Source organism: Aquarana catesbeiana, linkage group LG11 (genome assembly GCF_042186555.1).
Source record: "Aquarana catesbeiana isolate 2022-GZ linkage group LG11, ASM4218655v1, whole genome shotgun sequence".
Lineage (NCBI taxonomy): Eukaryota > Metazoa > Chordata > Amphibia > Anura > Ranidae > Aquarana > Aquarana catesbeiana.
In genome coordinates this window covers 53,067,399-53,092,588 of record NC_133334.1, presented here as the reverse complement: position 1 = coordinate 53,092,588, position 25,190 = coordinate 53,067,399, and the positions used below count along the sequence as shown (strand labels likewise).

At 43.8% G+C, this 25,190-nt stretch overlaps 1 protein-coding gene across 34 annotated transcripts in view; it reads left to right on the top strand.

The window, feature by feature from the left end:
• The window catches only part of MADD (MAP kinase activating death domain), a 175,234-nt gene that overhangs the window by 10,516 nt on the left and 139,528 nt on the right, over window positions 1–25,190 (top strand). For 31 of the 34 annotated variants that reach the window (XM_073604395.1, XM_073604389.1, XM_073604391.1 and 28 more), the window contains exons 2-3: window positions 16,682–16,823; window positions 20,592–21,146. In XM_073604395.1, the coding sequence (XP_073460496.1) occupies window positions 16,762–16,823; window positions 20,592–21,146 (617 nt within the window). In that variant the 5' untranslated portion in view covers window positions 16,682–16,761. Of the gene's footprint in view, window positions 1–5,487; window positions 5,507–7,712; window positions 7,899–16,681; window positions 16,824–20,591; window positions 21,147–25,190 lie in introns of those variants that run through there. The other 3 variants (XM_073604370.1, XM_073604367.1, XM_073604368.1) reach the window with 3 other exon arrangements.

Genomic DNA, 25,190 nt, shown 5'->3' with positions numbered 1-25,190 from the left:
TATAATAAAAACTTTTTGGCTGGTGGATTAAGTACGGTTTCTGAGGTTGGCCATAGATGTTGGATATCTTACTGATAATGTTGGGTTGGGAAATATCTGCCTATCCTGGAATGAGATGAATGAATGTTGGGTTGTGACATGGTCCTTATCCAATGGTGATAATGGTTCAGAGGAATCTCAGGTGGTGCTTATATACACTTTGCTTTTATTCCCTGTAATGCCGTATGTCACCTGAGGAATGAGAAATTCCCTCTGCTCCTGGGAATGAAGTAGCACGTGAACATCTCTTCCTCCCACAATGCAGTGCTGGGTGCCAATCACCAGTCTGGATTGTTGTCACATGGGAGCCGGGAGATGTTCCCCCGTATGTGCCATGACCAAGTCATCATCCGTCCCCCCCTTTTTTTATTTTATTTATTTATTTTTTCTGTTTGCTTTAGCAGGCAAGTATTTGCAGTGGAGGCCCAGGTTCACTTTAATGAAAGGGAATGCTACTCAGATAGGATACTAATATTGTTTTTTTGCCTTGATTATTCATTAGATAAAAAAAAGAAAAAAAAAACACAAAAAAAGGGGAATCCCAGATATGATTCAGGCAGCATTCACACGGGCATTTATTCGTGGTGCAAATCCCAGCTGTAGAAATCTGATTCCTGCTGGTTGGATTAACCTCTGTGGCTGTCGAGTATGAAGAGAGACAGATCTACAATGACAAGTAGAGCTGCACGATTCTGGCCAAAATGAATCGTGATTTTTTTTTTTTGCTTGGCATAAAGATCACGATTCTCACGATGTAACATCTGTCATATTATACAAAAAAATTGGGCTAACGTTACTGTGTTTTTTTTTTTTAATTCATTAAAGTGTATTTTTATCCCAATAAATTGCATTTGAAAGACCGCTGCACAAATACAGTGTGACATAAAATATTGCAACAACCACTATTTTATTCTCTAGGATCTCTGCAAAAAAAAAAAAAATATATATGTTTGGGTTTTCTAGGTAATTTTCTAGCAAAAGCTAATGATTTTAACTTGAAACAAACAAATGTCAGAAAAAGGTTTAGTGTTTAAAAAGGGGTTGTAAACCCTCATGTTTGTTATTTAAAAAAAAAATCATACTTACCTTCACTGTGCAGTTTGTTTTGCACAGAATGGCCCTGATCATTGTCTTCTGAGGTCCCCCAACGGCCCTCGTGGCTCCTTCCCACATCAGTAAACCCCCTAGGAGAAGCGCTCTCCCTGGGGGTTACCATGCGGGTGCGCTCCCGAGTCCAGCATTTGCATCCATAGACACAGAATGCCGGACTCGGCCCTGGCGCCTGCATCATTGGATTTGATTGACAGTAGCGGGAGCCAATGGCTGCGCTCCAATCAATCTATCCAATCAAGAGACCCGAGAACCTTGACCAGAGAGGTAGAGAGCATCTCCGGCAGGGAAACGAACGGGCTCAGGTGAGTAAAACGGGGGGGCTGCTCAGTGACAGAAGTTTTTTCACCTTAATGCATAAGATGCATTCACCTTAATGCATAAGATGCATTAAGGTGAAAAAACACGAGGGTTTACAACCAACCCCCTTTTAAGTGATTAAACTTCCCTCATTTAACTGAAGTTCATTCCTTTTGATCTAAAGGACAAAACGTTACAATGCTTATAGTTAGTTCCAGGCTGAGGAATGTTGTGATACTTGGCAGACTGCCTGTTGTTTTTTTTTTGTTTGTTTTTTTGACAGCTGTCGGCTTCAGCAGAGAATTCTCTGCATAGAAAGAATCAGTAAAATACTTTGTCAAGATCGCAAGGGGGAAAAAATTGCGAGAACGATTAATTGTGCAGCTCTAGTGACAAGGGTGGTAAATTTGAAAAGAGTGAGTTCCGTTAGGAAAATCCAGCTCCAGTGCCAGGACAAGGTGCTTTAGCACCCACGGCAAAAAAGGCCAATGAGCTGTGAACTACTATAGAATCATAGATTGCAGGTTCTGCCCCATGCTGCTGAAGAACCTAATGCTGCGCCATTTTGCCTATCCATTGCCAGGACAAAGGGGTGTGCAGGAGGGGCGGCTGCCCTGAGCACTGTGGTATCATGAGGTGGGGGAGGGGCAATACAAGGAGATGGTGGAGGGGGGGATTTGGGGGCAGCAGGGGGTAAGAATTCTACTGGGAGGAAGGGGGATTTATGCTGACACATAATGATCATACATCTTGGGGGGGTTGGCATGTTCACCCTGTGCTCCAGATGACCTTGTCCCGGCACTGTGCCTACCCCTCATCTCTGCACCGCTCCCTCTGTTAGTTAAATGGTTTAGCTATAAATGAATTAGACCCCCTTATTGGCTTGTAGCCCTTCAGTCAGAATCTGCTGCCATCTTTACAGACATTACCTGAATGTCCTCTGTGAAATCCTCCTCCTGCCTTCCCACCGCTCCTCATCTACTCCCTCTTATCAGTGATGGTTCCATTCTGTGCCAATGTCCAGTTCTCATGATAACTGAATTCTCATTTTCTAGTGATCTGTCCCTAATATCCTCTGTGTCACCTTCCAGCTTACCTACTGTGTGTTATTTATAGAATGATCTAGTAATCATAAAATACATTACAACGTTCCCATCGCCCTTCTGTGATCTGCCCTGTCAGGTCTGTTCTCACCCCCCTCCAGATCTCTATTGCCAGATCTATACTGGCTTTAGCTAAGTATCCATTTTGTGTATTGTAGTCTGCTGTATGTGTCAGCGATTCCCAGTAGAGTCAGCCTTTGGCATCAGATAACAGACTTTTGTTCTAGAATTCTCTTAGATCATGTTCTGATGCTTTTTTGTGACATTGGGCCTTGTTTATCAAGGTTTCTGAGAGAGGCTGCAATGGATAACACAGGCATGTGATCTTGGATACTTTTAATGAGTCTGATGTGTTTTGGAATTTGTAAGGCTCCATTCATACTAGCTCAACTCCAAAGTCGCATGATTTCTAGTGTGACCCAACTTTACGCTCTATGGACCTAAGTTGCATCAAAAGTTGCACCAAAGTAATGCAGGCACCTTTTCAAAGTTGCACCAATCTGTACGGGTGCCTTTAAAAAAAAAAGAATGGCTGCGACTTGCCATGTCCAAAGTCACAGAACAAGTCTGACATGTGAATGGAGCTTAAAGCCCAATTGAACTGTGTAAGTGCCGGTTCACATATATGTGATGCGGGAACCAGCGCGATTCTAGTGCAGGTTCCCACATTGCATGTCTCCTGCCGGCAGTTCACACTGCCCTATGCCAACTGCTGCGTGTGTCAATACAAAGGTAATGACACCCCCAGATCGGTTCGCAGATCGCAGTGCGAACTACCAAATGAACACCCATGCGATCCGATTCCAGTGCGGAAACAAAAAAAGAGTAAGGCCCCTTTCACACTGGGGCGGTTTGCAGGCGGTATTGCGCTAAAAATATTGCCTGCAAACCGCCCCTAAACAGCCTCCACTGTTTGTTCAGTGTGAAAGCCCGAGGGCTTTCACACTGAAGCGGTGCGCTGGCAGGACGGTAAAAAAAGTCCTGCCAACCGCTTCTTTGGAGCGGTGAAGGAGCGGTGTATTCACCGCTCCTAAACCGCTCCTGCCTATGTACGAGTGGATTTAACCCTTTTTCGGCCGCCAGCGGGGGTTAAAACCGCACCGCTAGCGGCCGAATACAGCCGCAAAAACGACGGTAAAACAGCGCTAAAAATATCGCTGTTTTACCGCCGACGCCCCCACCGCCCCAGTGTGAAAGGGGCCTTATGCACCATTTTGCAAATCTGTATGGCTAAATTCAGATCGCACAGACATCGCATGTAATCTGCACAGCAGTACGGTGCGAATCACATGCAATGTCTTACATCACACCAGTGTGAACCCAGCCTAAATCAGCTCATTTACATTACAGGGGTATATAGTTAAAAAATGTATGAAGGCTTACACTTGGTTTTCCTGGAAAGCAGCCACAGCCTGAGCAAGAAAGCCTGTCCTCTGCCAGCATGCTGTAGAAAAAGGACTCTCTCTCTCTCTCTCTGTGAATTCGGTGGTCTCTCTGCAGATGTCCAGCACCCCCCCTTGCTGAGTCAGAGCTAAAGCTCCCTGTTCAGCAGAAAGTATTTAAGATTTAATTGCAAAGAATAAGCAGCAGTCTAATCAGCTTATCTCTGTCACTCTGCTCTCTCCTCCTTTTAGTATTGTTCTTTGCACTGCAGCACTCCTGACTGGCTTTCTGTGCTACGTCTCCCCACTCCCTGGCCCTTATTTTCTTCTGCTTCAGGCTGCATAGTAGAATGTGAGTGGCTGATGCCAAATACAGTTCAGGTGTATGTGTGTGTGTATATATATATATCTATATAGATATATAGATATATATATATAGATACACACACATACACCTGAACTGTATATCTATATATATATATATATATCACCATATCCTAAAGGTGCACCTTTTATAGGAGATATTTTCTTGTTTGGGGACATCACCGGTGCATGCAGAATGAAGGAACAGCATACTTATGCCGTTCCTTCAGAGCCCTCTTCCGTGGCCGTGCGGGGAAGTGATATCATTAAGGCTTGGACATTCCAGAGGCCGGAGCCCACGAACCCGGAAGGCAGACCGGGTGAAGGCGGAGGTCCCGTCAGCGGTGAGGTGTGGGGCTTCGTTTACGGCTGGGTTCACACATGTGGGGTGCAAATTGAAGCTTCGTTTTTACAGCTAATTGACAAAGTAGTTGTTCAGAGTTTCAGGTCAGGTTTACATCGGATCAGGTCAGGATTTTATACCGTTCACAACTGAATGACATGTGCGATCCAGAAGCGTTCCCATAGAAGTCAATGGGGGGGGGGGGTTTAGTGCCACTCTGGTAAGAGGTTGCACCTTTTTTGGAGTGTTGGTGATGGTGGAAGATTCCCTTCCTTTACGTTTCCATCTTGCAGTGACGCCTTTATGGATTCACTCTTATGGACTGAGTTTTGTGTCCCGATGTTACATAGACACTCCGTCAACACCTTCAAGGTGGTCGTGTGCACTTGGTTTTACTTATTTTTTAATTTTTGAAGAGACAGTGCTGTATATTTTACTATTTATTATATATGTCAGGGTATCTGGTGGCCAGATCTGCCGAGTCAACCCTGAAATATCAGTTCTGGGTGGACTGTCTGTATACATAAAGCAGAAATGTATTTGTCATTGCGGAGTAGAAATTGCTACTGAACAGACCCTCTTCTGCCCACCTAATCAGTGACATCTCCCCACCACCCACGGGAGAAGTGTGTCACAGCAAACATGGCGATGACTTACACACAGCGCTGGTGAATAAACATAGCATTTGTGTCTGTTTGTAAATGGAGGGGTGTGTGAGGAGAGGAGGAGGCAGATGGCTTTCTGTTTTTATACTGGGAGGATTGTCGTCCCTTGAGTGAGATTTGCCATCAGCCAGCTCGGCTTGACAGGAATTAGGAGTTGGCTGTGTTCACAGGCATAGCGGAGAAGGCTATTTGTACAGTCAGGTAGGAGGATCTGTGTATACACAAGATATGCATGTTGTGTGTTTTTTTTATTTTTTATTTTTTTTTGTGGTTGCTATAATAAGGAACCCATTGGATTAGAGTCTGTAGTACAGCGAAGATTATCCAAATGGAAAAGAGCATATAAAATAGAGAGGTGAGGATATGAAGGAAGTGACACCCCAAATGACCTTGTCAGCACACCCCAATGCACGTGTGTCTCAGTACCACTATTAGGCCACTATATGTGAACCATCCGTGTGTTGTGGTGTGGCAGTTTTATGTGTTTTGTAGTGCAGTGGTCTCCAAACTGTGGCCCGGGGGCCAAATGCGGCCCTATGCTTGCCTTTAACTGGCCTTTTAATATGAGACACTATTTCTCCCACTGACACTAGCAATGGGGCATACTTCCTACCACTGGCACCAAAAATGGGGTACTGTTTCTCCCGCTGATATCAAAGTTGGTGGCACTGCTTACCTCCACTGATGCCAGCACAATTTCTAGCCTCAATGGTCACAGTCCGGCCCCCCATACATTTTTAAAGGGGTCATAAAGTCTCCACGTTTTTCATCTTAATGCATTAAGGGGAAAAACCTTCTGTGCTGCAGTTGTCCCCAGAGCCCCCCCCTTTTTCTTACTTGAGCCCTTCCATTCCAGAGATGTGCACATGCCCAGCGACTCCAGCCACTAGCTCCTTCCTGCTTGGACAGCTTTATAGCAGCAGGAGCCATCGGACTTGTGAGCGCGCCCGCATTGAAAGCAGCTCCTCCCTGCAGGGGCTCCCGATGAGGAGGAACAAGGAGCGCTGCTGGGGCACCCCAGAAGAAGAGGAGCAGGTAAGTATAGACGTGTTTGTTGTTTTAAAAAAGAACAAAACAAAAAAGACGAACCTTTACAGTCACTTTTAAGGACGGTAACTTAGTCTTTTGTTTAGAAGGTTTGGACACCCCTGTTGTAGTGTTATCAGTCCATTCAAAATAGATGAGTTACCTTAAAGTGGAACTTCACTCTCTCAATCATTGACTATTTTTAATCCTTATGCTGCTAGCATTTGTGAATAGATAGAAAAGCATATTGTATATGCTTGTGTTAATTTTTTTTTTTTTTTTACGTTTCTTCAGTTACTTCCTGGTTTCTTGTCTAGGCAAATGATGTCATACATCCCAGAAGTCTTCAGGAGGGGAGGAGGGGCTCAGCTAAGCACACCCTCCTGCCTGCAAGCCTGAGCTAAGGGAAGATGGACTACCAGAAGTAAATGCTGCATAGATCATCTGCCCTTATTCAAGATGGCCACTGGCAGAAATGCTAGGGGTGTGTTTTTCAAAATGATTTCTCAGCAAAATAGAGTTTGCTTTTGCATATTAAAAATGAATTAAACAGCGTTATTGGTTTGTGGTGTTCACTTTAAAGCGGAACTCCAGGGATGATTATGTTTTGTAATTTGTATACTCGCATTGGACCAGCGTATTACCTGATCAGTCTCTGTAGAAGCTGTAAATCATGGTAGTAGCCTAATGCTATCAGGTTTTTGGTCTTGGGTTTAGTTGCTCTTTGAAGACAGGGAATTGGCATCCTCAAAAGCAGATTAGCATCAGCAGCCTTCATTACTTTCTAATGACAGGTTCCCTTTTAACGTTGCTGACTTGGCAGACCTCTGCAATGGGAGGCAGGCCAGACTGCAGCTATGAAGCTATGAAGCCGCTCCATCTCTGGCTACCTTCTGTATCCAGGCTTGGGTGTACACCAGGCCTCAGAACTTGGAGATAACAAATATTCATTGCTGATCCCATGCTGGGTACAGGCAGCATTGTAAAGGGTCGCTGACTCACGACATTACCTGCCTGGAGTTTGCATGTTCTCCCTGTACCTGTGTGGGTTTCCTCCAACACTCTAAAGACTTGCTGTTGGGTTAATTGAATCCTGACCCTACTATGTGTATGTATGAATGTGTGTCAGGGACCTTCGAATGTAAGCTCCTTGAGGGCAGGGACTGATGTAAATGTACAATATATATGTAAGTTGACGGCGCTATATAAGTACCGGAAATAATAATAATTATTGTTTCCTATGGCCAACGTCACCATTTGCCTCCAGTTGTCATAAATCAGCCCATCGATGTGAGGAAGTCCAGCATCCTAGGCAGGAAGCAATCAGATTGTCAGAGAATAGCTTTTACAGCAGAGAAGCTAATAAGAGTGTGTGTGCGGGGAGGAAAGCGGGGAGGAAAGCGGGGAGGGCCGGTCTTGCTGGAGGACAGAATTGTTGGCTGTGCTGGAGGTGAGGATGAGTGTATAGTCACCATGAGACACAGGCAGTGATGATGACTGTATTCCAGGAGGGATGAACCCCACCGAGCAGGGAATAGGACAGCATTGGAGGCGGAAGAGAAGCCGGGTAAGATGTTCCAGGAGAGCAGCAGGGATGGATGATTAATAGGTTATGAGAGAGGGGGGCTGGGAGAGAATTGATTGAAGGATGTGAGTACAAGGATGGATTATACTGTGTTCTGTTATAATGTAGAGAACAGCCCTGTTTTGCAGGAAAGATAGGATGGTTATATCAAGCAGATTTGCAAGCAATGACTGTCAAGCTGGACAGCAGGCTGGGCTGAGTGTGGAAGAGATCGGGGAGTAATGGAGGCAGCTGGGGCAGAAGAAGGCGATCCTTGGGCAGTGTCTGCACTGGTAGCTGTGGAAAGAGACCTGCAGGCATAGACTATAGCAGCCTAGGTTAGCTGTAAAATGGGGTTCCTCCTGAGGTTAATAGGGGTTCCCTGAGTGATGAGCAATGGTGAATTGATCTCCTACCTACACTGACGCCAGTGCAAGAGGGCACTTCTGGACTGACCACTAATGTTAGGGGACACCACAATCTGTACAGACTGTATTTCTTTTCTGTTATTATTGATTTAATTTCAAGAAGATTATTACAAAATATGTATGTATATGTATGTGACTGCTGGGGTCGGGGAGATTTTCCAAAGCTGCTGTGAGCAGAGGTGACCTCGTTCTATCAGGGATTTTGAAGGCTTCTGTGAAACGAAGGAAAGAAAGATTGTAATGTAATGTATTTGCTTTTAGGAAAACGATGGATAAATGGGGAATGTTCTATCCATTCAGAGATGTTTTTTTTTTTTTGTAGGGAGGTCTATATTCTACAGAATTTTTAAACGTTGCCAGATCAAGATGTTTGTTGGAAAGCATTCTATGTTGATGTACTTAGGCTAGGTTCACACACGTGCCGTGGTTTCAGTGTGGTTCTGTTCACTGGTTCAGATGCCAATTTTTACCCAAAATCGCACCTGAACTGGACCCAAAAACGCACAGCGGCTGCCTCGCCCATGTGTGAACCAACTGCATTGAAAGCTGGTCCGATTCACTTGTTATGCAAATTAGATGCGGTTAAAAACGAATCCAATTGGCATATATGTGAACCGAGCCTTAGGCCTCATTCTCACGAGGCGGATCCGCTTCCACGGAGTCCGCCTCTGTCCGCCGTCTCAGCGGGAGATCTCTCCGTTGATCTCCGCTGAGCCGGCAGATGACAGGTCCCTCTCTGCTCACTGAGCGGGGAGGGGCTTATCGAGCGCCGCTGGTTTCTATGGAGAGATCGGACGAAAACGGACAGCATGTCCGTTTTCATCAGATCTCACCCGATCCGATCCACCAGAAACGGATCTGAACGTAGGGGCATCCGTCTGCTTTTAGCGGATCAGACCGGGTCGGATGTCAGCGGACATGTCACCGCTGACATCCGTTGCTCCATAGACTAGCATGGAGCGCTCGTTCAGGTCCGCCGTCATAACTGACAGGTGACCTGAATGGTCCGACCGTGTGAAGGGGGCCTTAGGCATTTGTATAAGACTTGTTCATTGTCTGTCTTGTTGTATCATTTTATCTTTCATTTGTCTTTCAGTCTTCCTATATAGTGAAGTTTTGTTTTAGTATGATGACAACATAGCAAAGCAGTAGTAAACCACGGCCCTTAAAAAAAAAAAAAAAATTCTCTGCAAGGCAATGGCATATGCGTTGCATACTTGCCCTAGAATAAAGCCCCCAAATGGTGCGCTGTCACCTCTGACAGGGCTTACATCTTCCCCCAGTTCTCCTTCCAGGTTCGCAGGCTCCAGTCCTGTAAATGGGTGAGCCGCGATGACGTAACTCCCACGCATGCGCAAGGGAATCGCGGTTTATGGCACAGAGCTCTGAAGGGACAGCATTGGGAATTGGGAAGCTGTCCCTTCAGAGCGCATGTGTCAGTGACGTAACCAGCTGCATCCAGTGTGAATATCTCCTAAACACTGCAAATTTAGAAGAGATTTACTGTACCTACAGGTAAGCTGCCTTATAGCCTACTTGTAGGTTCAAGTTCAAAAGTGGAGTTTACTACCTCTTTAAGAGAAAAAGAAAAAGCAGTTATTATGAACTGAAATGGAAAAGAGGGATTAATTACCCATGCTTAAAGCTGAACGTGTATGTTAACTGTGACTCCTTTGTCAGACAGCATGGCCATGTTGACCTCACAACAGTTAAAGCCCAATGGAAGTCGAATACCTTTTTATTGCCTTTGTAGTCCTGTACTCTCACATTTTATGTTTATATTTGTGTAATGGCTTTTGCAGAGAGCAGCCCGATCCTCCTCTTCAGGGTCTTCCTCTGGCACTCCTGGCTCCTTACCCTGCCGAGTATCCCCATAGCAAGTCGATTGCTATAGGGGCACTCCTGGAGGCTCAATCCCAAGCTAAACTTTGTGCATCTATTGACACACAGTGCAGCTCAGCCCCACACTCCCTTGTCAATGGAATTGATTTACAACAGGAGTCAATGGCTCTCAGCCAGTCCATTGAGGGGAGAGAGCAGCGCCACTGGTCCTGGGCACAGTGCTGGATTGAGATCGGGCTCAGGTAAGTATTGGGGGGGAGGGGTGTTGGTGGAACAGCACGTAAAAGGTTTTTTACTTTTAGAAAAAAACTTTCGCCTTTACAACCACTTTAAAGCGGCAATTAATAGCAAAGTACTTATTTTTTATTTTTTTTGTACTATGTACAAATGAGCTACCTCCAATGTTGGTAGTTGTAGGCCTTGATTGCTGCTGTTGCTTGATACTGGTTATTATTCAGCGCTCTTCTTCCGGCGCTGTGACTGAGATTTCCGGCTCTCAGTAAAAATGTTTTTCTCTGATATCCTTCAGTGCCTTGTGTTGTCATAGCTTAGTAACAGCCACACCTCACTTCATTAGTGTCCCTCACAGACTTGTATTGCAAAGTGGGGGGTGGCAATCTAAGTAGGTCTCCTACATTAGAGTACTTGTTGAATTGTACATGTCTGACTCCTTACATAACTATCTATATTCGCTTTATTAAAGCGGCAGTAAACCGCAGTTGAAGAAAAAAAAAAGAGACTTGGGCCCCTTTCACACTGAGGGCTTTTGCAGGCGCTATAGCGTTAAAAATAGCGCCTTCAATCCGCCCTCAAACAGCTGCTCCATTGTTTCCAGTGTGAAAGCCCGAGGGCTTTCACACCGGAGCGGTGCGCTGGCAGGACGTCAGGAAAAGTCCTGCCAGCAGCTTCTTTGGAGCGGTGAAGGAGCGGTGTGTTTACCGCTCCTCCACCGCTGCTCCCCATTGAAATCAATGGGGCAGCGCTGGGATACCGCCGGCAAAACGCCGCTATTGCGGCGCATTGCGGGCGGTTTTAACCCTTTCTCGGCCGCTAGCGGGGGTAAAAAGCGCCCCGCTAGCGGCCGAAATGCGCCGCAAATCCGATGGTAAAACACCGCTAAATTTAGCGGCATTTTACCTCCGACGCTATAGGCAGCTCGGTGTGAAAGGGGTCTTACTTCAAAACTAAGCCCTTCAGCCCCCGCTGCGCTGTCACCACTGAGAGGTCTGCCATTTTCCCCTGTCTTCCTTCCAGGTTTGTGGCCTCTGGCTACATGAGTGGCCGGAGCCACGATGACAACACTCCCTCGCATGTGCCTGGGAGCTGCCATTTACGGCACAGGCTCTGAAGGTCCGGCACTGTATTCCGTACCTTCAGAGGGCATGTGCCACAGATGTCACCGGCTGCATTCACTCCTGAATATCTACTAAACAGTGCAAGTTTAGGAGATATTCACAGTACCTACAGATAAGCCTTATTATAGACTTACCTATAGGTAAAAGTGGTATAACCGAGCTTACTACCACTTTAACATACATTTTACTGTTGTACCACCTGTCTTCCAAGGTACGTTGGTTTAATCGAACTCACAGATGCTGCTGTGAGCTTGGTATCGGCTTTTAAAAGCCGCTAAAGAGATTTCTGATACAAGTGATCAGGCTGCTCTAGAACCTCTGATCACTTTTACAGGGCTCTCAAAAGGGAGCCCCCCCATTTGGTAAACATGTGCATTAATATCATGTGGCATATAAAATTGCAACTACCACCATTTACATTTACATTACAGTCCTTGTTTTCAGAAAATGTATAATTTTGGGGGATTTACTAATCTTCAGACATAAAATGTGCTTTTTAAAGCAGAACTTGACTGTATCTGAGCACCACAAACCAGTTGATTATTTTTTTAATATTCAAAGCAAGCCCACCTATTCATCTCTTTTATACTTTATTTTGTTGAGAAATCACTTTCAATATACCCCTCTAGTATTTCTAACTGCAACCAAATTGAGTAAGGGCAGATGATTCATGTAGAATTTACTTCCTGGAATCCAACTGACCTTATCTCAGGCATGTAGGCAGGATGGTGTGCTTAGCTGAAAGCCCCTCCTCCCAGATGAAAGCAAAAAAAATAAAAAATGCTCATGAAGATTTCTGACCGATGTATGACATAATTTTGGCCAGAAACCAGGAAGCAACTTAGTGAAGGTTTAAAAAAGAAAACGAAAAACCCCCCAAAAAAGTAAATGTATATGGCTTTACTAAGGCTAGCCTCATAAGGTTTAAAAATGATTAACATTGATTGAGAGTAGCACATGGGATGTTTATTTAACTCTCCTAGAAGCCTGCAGCGTTTTTGCAGAAAAAATGCCCGACGCTTGTAAGGGCTCATGTACACTGCAGTGCAAAAAAAAAAAAAAAAAACTGCTTTTACCGACATTTGAGCTCTTATTTCTCTGCCTAAAAGCTTGAAAAAAGCTTGTGCTTTTTTGTGCTCCTTTTTTTGTGTGTTTTTTTTTTTTTTTTGAGGTTATTGATTTAGGTTTATTGATACCCGGACACGATATTCAGACAGGAATGTGGCTCAGAACAGGGCCTGATAGGGGGGTGAGGGACACTATGCACGCCACATTACTATTCTCTTTGGAGGGCTCATAGGTGTCCCAGGTCTGTTACAATCCTATAGTCTATGCTAAAAAAAAAATTGGGTTTGGATTGAAGAAAAGTGGCAACCCTTCCGTAAACGCCTAACAAAAGCCATAATGTGCATGGACACATTGGCTAACTTTAAGGGGATCCATTGTTTCCAGGCACAAAAAATGAGAGCTCAAAAGCCTATAGGAGCTGCTTATTTGAGATGCAGCGTGCATGAGCCCTCTAGGAGCTTTTACAGGCTTCACACTCTTGGATTTTATTACATTTCCTTGGCCACAATAAACTATTTATTCTGGTCATTGAAATTAATTAATACTCAAGCACTAACATTTAGTAGCTTTTAGAAGCTTCAAGCATTTTTTTTCCTCCCAAACTCTGCTGCTCCTGGACACACTGGCAGTGTTTTTTTTTTTTTCCTGCCGAAAGCCTCCAAAAGCTCCTACCACTAAACACTGTTAAATGCTAATATGTGCATGGACATACAGGCTAACCTGGAGGGGTGTTTGGATGCAAAAAAAAAAAAAAGAAAGTCAGACAGCTGTAAAAACATTGAGTGTGCATAAGGCCTTAAAGTGTTTGTGAAGGCAGAAGTTTTCTTATCTTAATGCATTCTATGCATTAAGATAAAAAAAACTTCTGTGTGTAGCAGCCCCCCCCCCCCCCAGCACCCCCTGATAACTTACCTGAGCCCCATCTCTCTCCAGCGATGTCCACGATTGTCTAAGCCGCCCGGGACACTCCTCCTGATTGGCTGAGACAGAGCAGTGGCGCCATTGGTTCCCGCAGCTGTCAATCAAAGTCATTCAGCCAATCAGGGGAGAGAGGGGGTGGGGCCGGGTCGGGGCTCCATATCTGAATGGATACACGGAGCTTTGACTCGGGTCCAGTGCCCCCATAGGAAGCTGGTGACACTGGGGGCACTCGATAGGAGGAAGGGGCCAGGAGCAACAAAGAAGGACTCGAGAAGAGGAGGATCTGGGCTGCTCTGTGCAAAACCAACTGCACAGAGGAGGTAAGTACGGTATATTATATATATATTTTTTAAAATGAGAAACTACAATCACTTTTAGGTCTGCTTTAACTTGTGCAAAAACTGAAAAAGAGAGGCTCTGGTAGCGAAGTGGTAAAGGTACGACAGGTCAATTTAAAAATCGATGTGGGTGTAAAATTGACCAGTTGGATGCAGTGACTGTCCCTATAGTCAGCAGTGGAGATTCCTCCTTCCATGCCAATATAGTGTGGATGGGGGGAATCAATCGATATAATCTCACTCCGGGTCCCAGGGTCTGTATGAGAGAAAATCGAGCCATGTAAAATAATTGCCTATGCTGGGCCTTTAGAAAGAGATAATAGCCAGTGCTGGGGTTTGTCTTTAGAGTGTTCAGAATTTTGGCCCAAAATTATCTAAAAATCGATTTTTCTAAGATCTAGAAAAATGAAAAGTCCAGCGACCATAACTTTTTTATTTATTTTTTTTGTTAAAAAAAACTAAAAAAAAAAAACCTCTTGGACTTTTTGGTGCTCAAACAGTCCCTGAAATGCAGAAAAGTTGATTAAAAATAAATAAAACGTATCTGTCATCAACTCCTCCTCTGTCATTGCAGACTACTTGTAATCACACAAAACAGACCTGCGTTCCCTACGGATGTGATTCTTCTTTACTTTACAGTAGATGGCGCTGTACAGGGGTGCAGTGGGGTGGGGGGACTTTTATTTTATTTGATCTGCAGCACCAATGGGAGAGAAAACAGCCTTGATATGACGAAGACAAGAGTGCGGATCCCTTTGTGGAAGCTGCAGGATCTTTTTACTCCATTATTTTTGTTTTCCTTGTTGCCTGATTGGAACTTTTTGGTGCCATTGATCCTGGATAGTGAAGCTGGGATTGTGGTGCGCTGTGCTAGTTTGAGCCTTGATATATGGAATGCTGGAAGTCTCATTATAACTCGATTCCTTCGTCTCACCGGAGAGCAGTCATGACGCATGCTGACAATTAATTATTCTGGTAGCTCAATTCTATATGGAGAACCTATGTAGCTCTCAGCAGCAACAAGACAATCACAATATTAGGCGTATATTTACAACATGGGCATGCAAAACCTGTTTTGCAAATATTATCAAGCACTAAAGCTGAACTATAGGAAGATAATAAAAAAGTGAATACAGTTATGTTTGTATTAAATCTAATATTAATGTGAGCAACACGTCTAATTACTTGACTTCTTTGTTTTCCCCTGTAATGCATCACTCAAACTGGAAGAGGGAAGGGCAGTGCTCTGAGCCAATCAAGTGTGCTTAAAGTAGTTCTAAAACCTAAACATATATATATATATATATATATATATATATATATATATATATATATATTTACCAAGGTTCAGATTAAAAAAAAAAAAATAACAAACGTTATACTGCAGTGGCTTTGCACAGAGCCTTTGTGTTTCTGCTTTGCACAGAGCAGCCCCGATCCTCTTCTCGAGTCCCCCACCGGTGCTCCTGGCTCCTCCCCCTTGACTAGTGCCCCCCAATGGCAAGCTGCTTGCTATGTGGACACTGGTGCTTGCTTGCTCCCGAGCCCTGGTCTATGCATCCTTAAGACACACAGAGCCACAGCTCAGCAGACAGAAGGTCTTTTACCTTCATGATCTGGCCATATCTTTATCGCTTCCTGTAAACTGAATTGAAAGCACTAATAATGTTCTCTTTTATTTTGTAAAACGCTAATCCCATCATCCCATGTAAAGAAAACATTCTAATACCATAGTTGAAGTTCAGCCTGTGTGACAACCATTGCTCCCTCCATAGATAAAGTGGGGGAGTGAGCATAGCCACCCAGGGACAGGAAGTGTTATTGACCGAAAATATTCCAGGCAGATATGAGACACTAATGCAGCTCTGTAGCCAGTAATGTATTTGTTTATTATTATTATTATTATTTTTAATGCAAGCATTATAAGTACCTAAACTTTGATATAGTATCAGCCTCTTGCAGTCCTGTACAGCAGAGCTAAGACTAAGGAAAGGAGAAGCAGAACAAGGAGCCAGTTGGGTTGTGCTAAATGCTTATGTGCTAATAAGGAGCATGCTAATAAGAGGAGAGAGTGAAGTGAGAGAAAGATAAATGGGTTTTCTGCTTTTTTTTTCTGTTCAATCACAGGCTGGAGGAGAGGCGAGACCTGTAAAAGGAGTTGTAAAGGCAGAAGGTTTTTTATCTTAATGCATTCTATGCATTAGGATTAAAAACCTTTTGTGTGTAGCAGCCACCCCAGCACCCCCCTAATTACTTACCTGAGCCGATCTCTCTCCAGCAATGCCCACTAATGTCTAAGCCTTCCTGGACACTCCTCCTGATTGGCAAAGGCACCCACGGCTGTCAATCAAAGTCAGTCAGCCAATCAGAAAAGAGGGGACGAAGCTGGGGCGGGGCTCCGTATCTGAATGGACACACAGAGCTGTGACTCAGCTCCAGTGCCCCCCATAGGAAGCTGCTGACTGTGGGGGCACTCGATAGGAGGGAGGGGCCTGGAGCAGCAAAGAGGGTCCCAAGAAGAGGCGGATCGGGGGGCTGTTCTGTGCAAAACCAACTGCGCAGAGGAGGTAAGTATAACATGTTTTTTGTTTTTTTAAAACGAGACTTTACAATCACTTTAACTACAGCAGAGAAAAATCAGGTCTCCTGCCCTGCCAGACAGGACTGTGCTCTGTGGCAGAGCTGTGTAGATTTCAGGAGTGGGGGGACAGTCAAATAAGACATCTCCTGTATAAATATTTCAGCCATGTGTAGCTGAGGTTATTTTTAATGAATTATTCTGATGTGTGTGAAATGTATTTTTATATATTTTGCTGTTTCTTTTGTGCTTTAAGGTTCCTGCTGGTGTCTGTTGTTCAGCGATGGTCCAGTGATCTGAGCGGTCTGTGAGATGATTCAGTAGGAAGGTGGGACCATGGGGCTGAAGAAAAAGCCATGTCCCAGGTTGCTGGATTACCTGGTGATCATAGGAGCAAGGTAAGCCATGATTCCTTTTTTATGTAATAGTTTTATCACTCTGAGGACTACAGCAGGCAATACTAGGGCAGTTTAATTACTGTATATAACCAAAACACACATACATTGTCGGCAATAATTCACTGCTTAGCCATAAAATCTTTTTATTGTTAGTAACTACAGAATATACAGTAGAAGTATAGAGGACATTACAGCAAGAATCAATATTCCATTTGTTCGCTGGCACCTTTTATACCCGAGTCATATTAACTAATGCTGTACAATTGATTTCTTTTGTTAACATGTTTGTCATTTTACCTTTATTTGTTGGAACTTGGAAGTCATCCTTCTCTGTATAAAATGATTCCTAGAACAGTACACTGTAAAATTCCTTAAATTGTGCTCTGATTACTTTATCACTATTACATTGCTCAGTGAATTGAGGGTAACTCGCTGTCCTGAGAGAGTTGCAAGGGGCTGCCATATCTGGTCTCCTTTTGCAAAATGTAAAAGCCAGTGAATGTTTCAGTTTATATCAGTTAAAGTATAACTAAAGGCAAAGCTTTAGTTTTGGATAGAGTGCAGAAGGAATAGAATCCCCGTCAGTTTTTATTGCTGTGCCCTTGTTAAGGAGATTCATCCTCTCTATTTGTCCTGTTTACCATTATCATTATTGAAAGTGAAAAGAAATTACAAATTTTGGGTTGTCCCCAGAAAAGTAATAGAGGGGAAATCTTCCAATGAGGGGCACTAATTGTGGTGACCTGGGGGTTCCAAAGAATTGCCTTTATTTGCAGGGATTTCCTCTCACTTCCTGTTTGGCTATGGGGCAGGAAGTGAAGGGAAATCTCCGCAATGGGACACCAATGGCAAAAATAAAAATCTGACGGGTTATAACCCTCCCTTGCTCTATCAAAATAAAAAACGTTTTGCCTGTAGTTCTACTTTAACTGCATTTAAGATGCATCAAAACAAAAGTACTAAATAAAAATGTATAAAGAAATACTGCGCTTATCCCGTTACTACTTCTGAGAATAAATCAACCAATGAAACAATTAGCTGGTGCTAAAATGAAAACAAATCAATGCACATTGTGAACGAACAAAAAAAAAAAAAAGATCGATCTATATCTCTAGAAAAGCTGCAGCCCATATAGTCCGAACACAAGAACCATAAGGCAAATAAAACAAAAAATGGGTGCACTAATCAAATATGAACTAAATAACAATGTATTGGTTTAAATAAACATGACACGGAATCGACAAAAAAAACAAAACAAAGTGTCCATCAAACCAAACTTTGCAACAGTGAAAATCCTTTATGGTGAATTTCGATGCTTTGCAGTGATGGGTTAAAACTGTGCATCGCATCCGTATTCATACTAGAAGTGTTCAAACGAATCCCTTCACCACAAATACACACTGCTTACCAGAAATCGTGGATCTCAAGTTATAGAGATCACACACTCCTCAATTGATCCAAACAGACTCGGTAACCAAGCTGGAAGGGTTGTCTATTCCACTGGCATTCATACTGATGACTCCATAAATTCAAATGGCATGGTGGGCAGCTGGTAATAACGCCCCGTATTCATGAATAAAAGAGGGAAATCTTGTAGTGCAATATGTTTAAAAAGGCTTTTATTTAAACCACACAAATTATATGAGAATGAAGATAAAAATCAGCATTCTTATCACATTAATAACGCACGGCGGCGGTCAGCACCTAACCTGCTCATGCGGAATGATGTCACAAATATGGCTCCACCCAATTGCTTAGAATGGTGCGTCGGTAGAGCCATATTTGTGACATTGTTATTTAGTTCATATATGATTAGCGCATCCATTTTTTGCTTTAAAACAAAAGTACTGTAAAAAAAAAAAAAGGGGACCGTTGCTCCCTGTGCGGAGGCAGCTGTTGCTCTGCAGAGGTCTGATTCACTCACTGCTGAGTCAGAGACGGAGTTCTCCAATCTCCAATCTGCAAGGTGCAAGGTGCAGGAGTGTTGCTGGTCCCAAAGCTTTAGGTCTGACTCGGCAGAGGGTTGTGTCGGACCTCTGCAGAGCAACTGCTGCTTCCACAGAAGAGCAAGAGTCCTTCTCTGCAAAATGCCATCAGGGGACAGGCTTTTCTACTCAGACCGTAACTGCTTACTAAAAGAAATTAAACAGACTTTGTAAAGGGTTTTTTTTGTTTTGATGCCTGGAATTATTATTGCTGATTTACTGAGCATTAAATTGGGCTTTGTTTGCCAGCCTATGTCTGGCTTCATAAGGTCAACCATGGAGAGATCAAACAGTCTATGGCATGGGTGCTCAACCTGTGGCCCTCCAGTTGTTGCAAAACTACAAGTCCCATGAGGCAACAGCTGGAGGGTCACAGGTTGAGTACCCATAGTCTATGGGCATGCTGGTTGTACTAAAGTTAGTCCATCTATCAACATCAGTACAATCAGCCATGAGTGTTTTTTTTTTTTTGCCTGATCACTGCTTCAGCCACTGGCAGTGATCATTCTACTCTGCTGGTGGGGGTGGCTCCCCGCCAGCATAACACAATACAATAGCGCTGCGAGAGGAATTCTCCCATCAACACTGACACTGTTGATGTGGAAATTGAACATTTTTTTTTCCTTCAACCTGTGGTTGAAGGAAAGAAAATTGCATAATGTATGGCCTGCTCTACTTTTGAGTCACAAAAATAACAATGAAACAAGTGTTGGAAAAGCAGAACTCCTTATCACTTCATGTGTTTCAGGTTAGAGAATTGAAATATATCACTGAAGCCAAACGATCAGAATAACAGCCAGGGAATGAACATTCTCCAAAAAAGACTTCAGTGATTGCTTATATCTCCCAGGTGTACTTTTTTTTTTTTTTTTTTTTTTTTTTTTATTTGTACTGAGAGAATATGGAGACTGCCACTACTGACCTTTTGAAAATCCAAATTTCCTGACTGCTGTACTGATCCAATGCTTTGTCAGATACATGCAAAAAATCAAGCAGTTTCTATTTGTGACATGTTCACTATATGGCATTAATATTGTGACAAATTCATAAAGAAATACCTCCATATCAGTGATAAGGAATGTGGTGGGAAATAAGACCAATTCCGCGTTGGATTAAATTGTCAATTGTGTCACATCTTTGAAACAATTCTGCAACAACATTTTTTCTTTGGGTTCCTCTGAAACTGATATTTGATCTACAGTATTTCCTTTAGCTCCGGTTCACACTGTAACTCACATGTGAATCACACTGCAATTCACGTGCGACCAGTGTAGTGCGATTTGAGCCTATTTATTTTGAGTAGGCTCAAATCACACCATACCGTAGAAGTGTAGGAACCTTTTTTGAAGCCTCACCACAACTGGATCGCATGGTCGTTTTGTACCAGGCCATCTGGTGCAGGAAACCCGTACTGCGTTGCGATACATTTGGGGTGCCGTTAACTTTGTATTGACACCCACAGTGGATCGCAAAGGCATATGTATGAACCCAGGCTTACTCTTTCAACTTCTCCAAATAACTTCTCCTCCTGTAAAGCTCTGCCACTTCACAGGAGAGATGCTTAAATTGGAGTTGCAACAGATGCATGTACACCTTACTGATCAATGCATAAATCTGTCTGCCATTTATCATACTGCATTTTCCACGCTTTATAAATTATATTTTTTCCCCACCAAATTCATCCCGTGTCCTTTTAACTTTCTCCCTTACCCCACCTTTGCTTGCTGTATTTTACATGGTAAAAATTCTGTTTTTGTGAACCAAGTCTGTTTCCTCACATCAGGCAACCAAGCAGTGACAGCATTGCTCAAACTCCGGAGTTGCTCCGCAGGTACCCCTTAGAGGACTACCATGACTTTCCTTTGCCTCCTGATGTGGTATTCTTCTGCCAGCCGGAAGGATGTCTCAGTGTGAGACAGAAGCGCATGAGCTTACGAGATGACACTTCCTTCGTCTTCACGCTTACTGATAAAGACAGTGGAATTATTCGCTACGGAATATGTGTCAACTTTTACCGCTCCTTTCAGAAACGCATTCCAAAAGACAAAAGGAGCAAGCAGCCCAAGCCAGCCTCGGAGAATGGGTCTGAGGGCTCGGATGGAGGCCACCCTTTACAGGCAGAGTCTGCATCCGATATCAATCACTCTCCTCACCAAAAACGACTGTCTAAAGTAGTCCAGCGCTCTCGTAATAGCACCCTGACATCTCTCTGCATCATCAGTCACTATCCGTTCTTCTCTACATTCCGGGAATGTCTCTATACACTCAAGAGGTTGGTGGACTGCTGCAGTGATAGACTGGTCAGCAAGAAGGCTGGAATATCCAAGGGTGTCCAAAGGTAAGGAAAAAACAGGCATCTTGGCCCATATGTGGTATTATACATATTATTATTATTATCGGTGCTAAGCAACTGTGATTGTAAACGTGTGAAACGTATTTGGTTATTATAAATGCCTATCTAGCATTCCATCTTGACAAGGCCATTGACAGATCTGAGCTTTGCTTGTGTTTATCCAATAGTGTCGTGTTTCCCAAACCTGTCCTCCACTCTCATCAGTGGTCAATGTTTTCCACAGAGTTGCTATGGAATTTGTTCATCTAAAAAAAATTTGATTCTACCAGTGTGGCCTGTTTAACATAAACCTGTTCTAATGGAAATACTAGCCTACCATAGTTGACTTTTTTTTTTGAAAATGCCAGTTGCTTAAAGTAGAACTGTAGGCAAAACTTTTTTTTTTTTTGACGGGTTATAACCCCTGTCAAATTTTTTTTCTTCTTCTTCGCCATCTGTGTGCTATTTTGGATATTTATTGTCACTTCCTGTCCCATAACCAAAACAGGAAGTGAGAGGAAATCCCTGAAAATTAAGGGAATTCCTTGGGGACCCCCAGGTCACCAGAACTAGTGTCTCCATTGAAAGATTTCCCCTCCCTACTTTTCTGGGGACAACCCAAAATTTGTTCACTTTCAATGATAATGTTAAGCAGGACAAATGGAGAGGGTGAATGTCCCTAATTGGAACACAGACAGTAATAAAAACCAGGGCCGGTGCTACCACTAGGCAAACTAGGCAGCCGCCTAGGGCGCACTGCTGCCTAGGGCGCCCGGCCACTGGTGTCCCTACTCTTTTCTCTCTGCAACTAGCAACTAAGTCTCAGCATCAGCAGGCGGAGGCGGTGGGCTGTGTCTGTGTTCAGACTCTCGAATGAATGGAAGCAAGCAAACATTAATTTTTTTGGGCACTGGTAGGGCTGCATTTGATGGCTGCTGGTGAGGCTGTAGTTGATGGGCACTTCATTAAAAAGGTAGGGTATACATGGGCAGGGCAAAGGGGATGGAGTCAGGGGTGGGGCCAGGGGGGGGGGGGGGGGCAGCAAAATGAAGTTTCGCCTAGGGTGTCAAAAATCCTTGAACCAGCCCTGATAAAAACTGACAGGTGTTCTAATCCCTCTCCTCTCTATCCAAAACTAAAAAAAAAAGTTTTGCCTTTAGTTATACCTCAACTATTGTTGCTTCTTGGCTTGAATACTTTCTAAACCGTTGCACCAGAGCAAACAGTACTGATCTGTGTCCATTGACACCCGCCAACATCCAATTCTATCCGCTAAAAGGTGAGGGACGTGGCAGCAGCAGGTGAGTGGATGCCCGCTAACAGGCGCTGCCATGATGGATCTGAAATGACAGGTACTCTTTAAATGTTAGGACTCATTCTTGCTGGTAGTGCATGTTATCTCAGGATTCATTGAATGAGTTTACCAAAAATGTAAATATTGCAGAATATACAGCCTCATGCTACTTATAAGAGCCAATAAAAGAACTAATGCAGCCACCAAATCTGATGATTGCTATCCAGCAATATATATGTTTGGTTTTGGGTTTTATACGGCTTTAAAGAGCATTTGTTAATTTAGGTACTAATGTTGGACTAGAAGACCTGGCTTGTAGTCCTGTATTTTTTTTTTTTTTTTTTAATTCATCTCAAAAGATGTTAGGGTTGAGTTTAAGACCCGTTTAGATCACTGAAGTTCCTACAACCAAAACTCCCCATATCATGTAATCATGGACCTGCCTTGTATGAGTTGTATGATACAACCAGCTAATTTGGGAAACAAGTTAACAGTGGTGTCTGGAATGGTAACATCTGCCTATTTCATGCCAGTTGTAGGCATACATTATGCCATCCAGCATACTGAATGTCCACTTTTTTTAATGTCCGTGGGTTATTGGTGAAGGAGCGGACTTCCGGCGCTTCCCTCTGAGTTCACAGGATCCAGAACTACAGAAGAGGCATTACATATCAATGCACGCTGATGTTATTGACTGCCAGCGCTCATTGAGAACAACACTGGAAACCACATTAGGTGGTATACATCCGCCACAATGTTGATTTGCGGAAGAACCCCTGAGGACTACCACCTTTTTCTCGTGAACCATCAGTGCTCCATGGACCACTGTTTGGGGACCGCTGTACTAAATAACACTGGCAGCTTATATTAGGTCTTGTAATTCCCAAGCAATTGGAGAGTTGCCAGTTCTGTATGGCGAATGTACGTACAAAGTGGGATACATTGTGGCTCACCTGCACTGTTTTTTTTACATTTTTTAAAATTTTGTTTTACATTTCGTTTTGCAGTGACAGGTCCCTCAAGTCATTAAGTGGGAGAAGGGATCTGATTTTTATTGTTTTGCCATTTACAGCTCCTGAGCATTATCCAGTTAGCCAGCAGCTAGTAAGGAGAAGAATATAAATATTGCAATGAATCATTGGCACAACCAGTACAGCAATCTTCTCGTTCTCTGACCAGCATAGCCCGTGGCTTGATCTGTGCAATAAATAAGAAAGGGAATTACATTTGTAATAACTGCAGAAGTTGTAAAACACGCTCTTAAAAATGTGAGGTTATTGCTGATGCATCTTATATAGTGTGAATACTGTATAGTTGTGTTTCTGTGTTGATATGAATAATTATTAGGTATAGCTTGTCTTATAGGGTTCTTAAAGTGAACAAACATGTTATACTTGCCTGCTCTGTGCACAGAGCAGCCCCTCTTCTTTGGGATTCCCCTCCGGCGCTCCTAGCTCCTGCCAAGTGCAAGACACAGGAGCCGGGGGCAGGGCCGAGTCCTGCTGTCTGTGTCAATGGATGCAGCAGCGGGACTCGGGAGCACGCCCGCACGGGTGCCCCCATGAAAATTGCCTCACCGTGGGGGCACTCCCTGAAGAGGAAGAGCCAGGAGCACCGCCGTGGGACTCCAGTAAAGGAGGGTTGGGGCCGCTCTATTTAAAACTCTTGCACAGAGCAGGTAAGTATGACATGGTTGTTATTTAAAAAAAACAAAAACACACGAACCTTTACAATCATTTTAAAGGGGTTGTAAAGGTAAAAATTTTTTCACCTTAATGCATTATATGTATTAAGGTGAAAAAACTTTTGACAATACCGCCGCCCCCAGCCCCCCCCCGTTTTACTTACCTGACACCTTGAAACTCAGCCGCTCGCTCCCGACATCCATTTCGCCGCTCAGCCTGGTCGCTGATTGGCTACAGTGGATGGATTGAAAACAGCGCAGCCATTGGCTCGCGCTGCTGTCAATCACATCCAATGACGCGGCGCGCCCGGGGGCGGGGCCGAGTGATACAGTGAGCGGCTATAGCCGCCGGGTGCATCACGGGAGCGCGCCCACAATAACTAACCACCATGCGAGGGAGCTCGCATTAAGGTGGTTAGTTCTTGCAGGGAGGAGCTGAAACAGCCGCCGAGGGACCCCAGAAGAGCAGGTTCGGGGCCACTCTGTGCAGAACGAGCTGCACAGTGAAGGTAAGTATAACATGTTTGTTATTTTTTTTTTTTTTTAAATTACCTTTACAACCCCTTGTAGTGGTCGTAAGCCCTTTATAACGACTTTTACCTACAGGTAAGCCTATAATAAGGCTTTACCTGTGGGTACTGTGAATTTCTCCTTGCACAGTATAGGAGATATTCACTGTATCTGCATGTGCCGACGTCATTGGCACATGGGCACTGAAGAAACGGCTCGCTCGTGCTGTTTCTTCAGCTGCTGTGCCGTTACCGACAGCTTCCGCACGCATTCGCGGGATTGATGGCATCGCGGCTCCACCCAATCAGCGCCGGGGCCCGCAAACCCAGAAATAACTCCGGGAAGACTTTTCGCCGGTCACAGTGGTGTGCCAGGACCACTGCAACAGCATCGTTCTAAGGTAAGTATTTCCTAATGAGCTAGCATTAGGAAATACTTAGCATAATGAGCATACAAGCTCATTATGCCTTTTTGTCTTGCAGGTGTGTTTTTGTTTTTTTGTTTTTTTTCGTCTGGGTTTACAACCACTTTAAAGATGCACATCATTTTTATTCTATTCCTT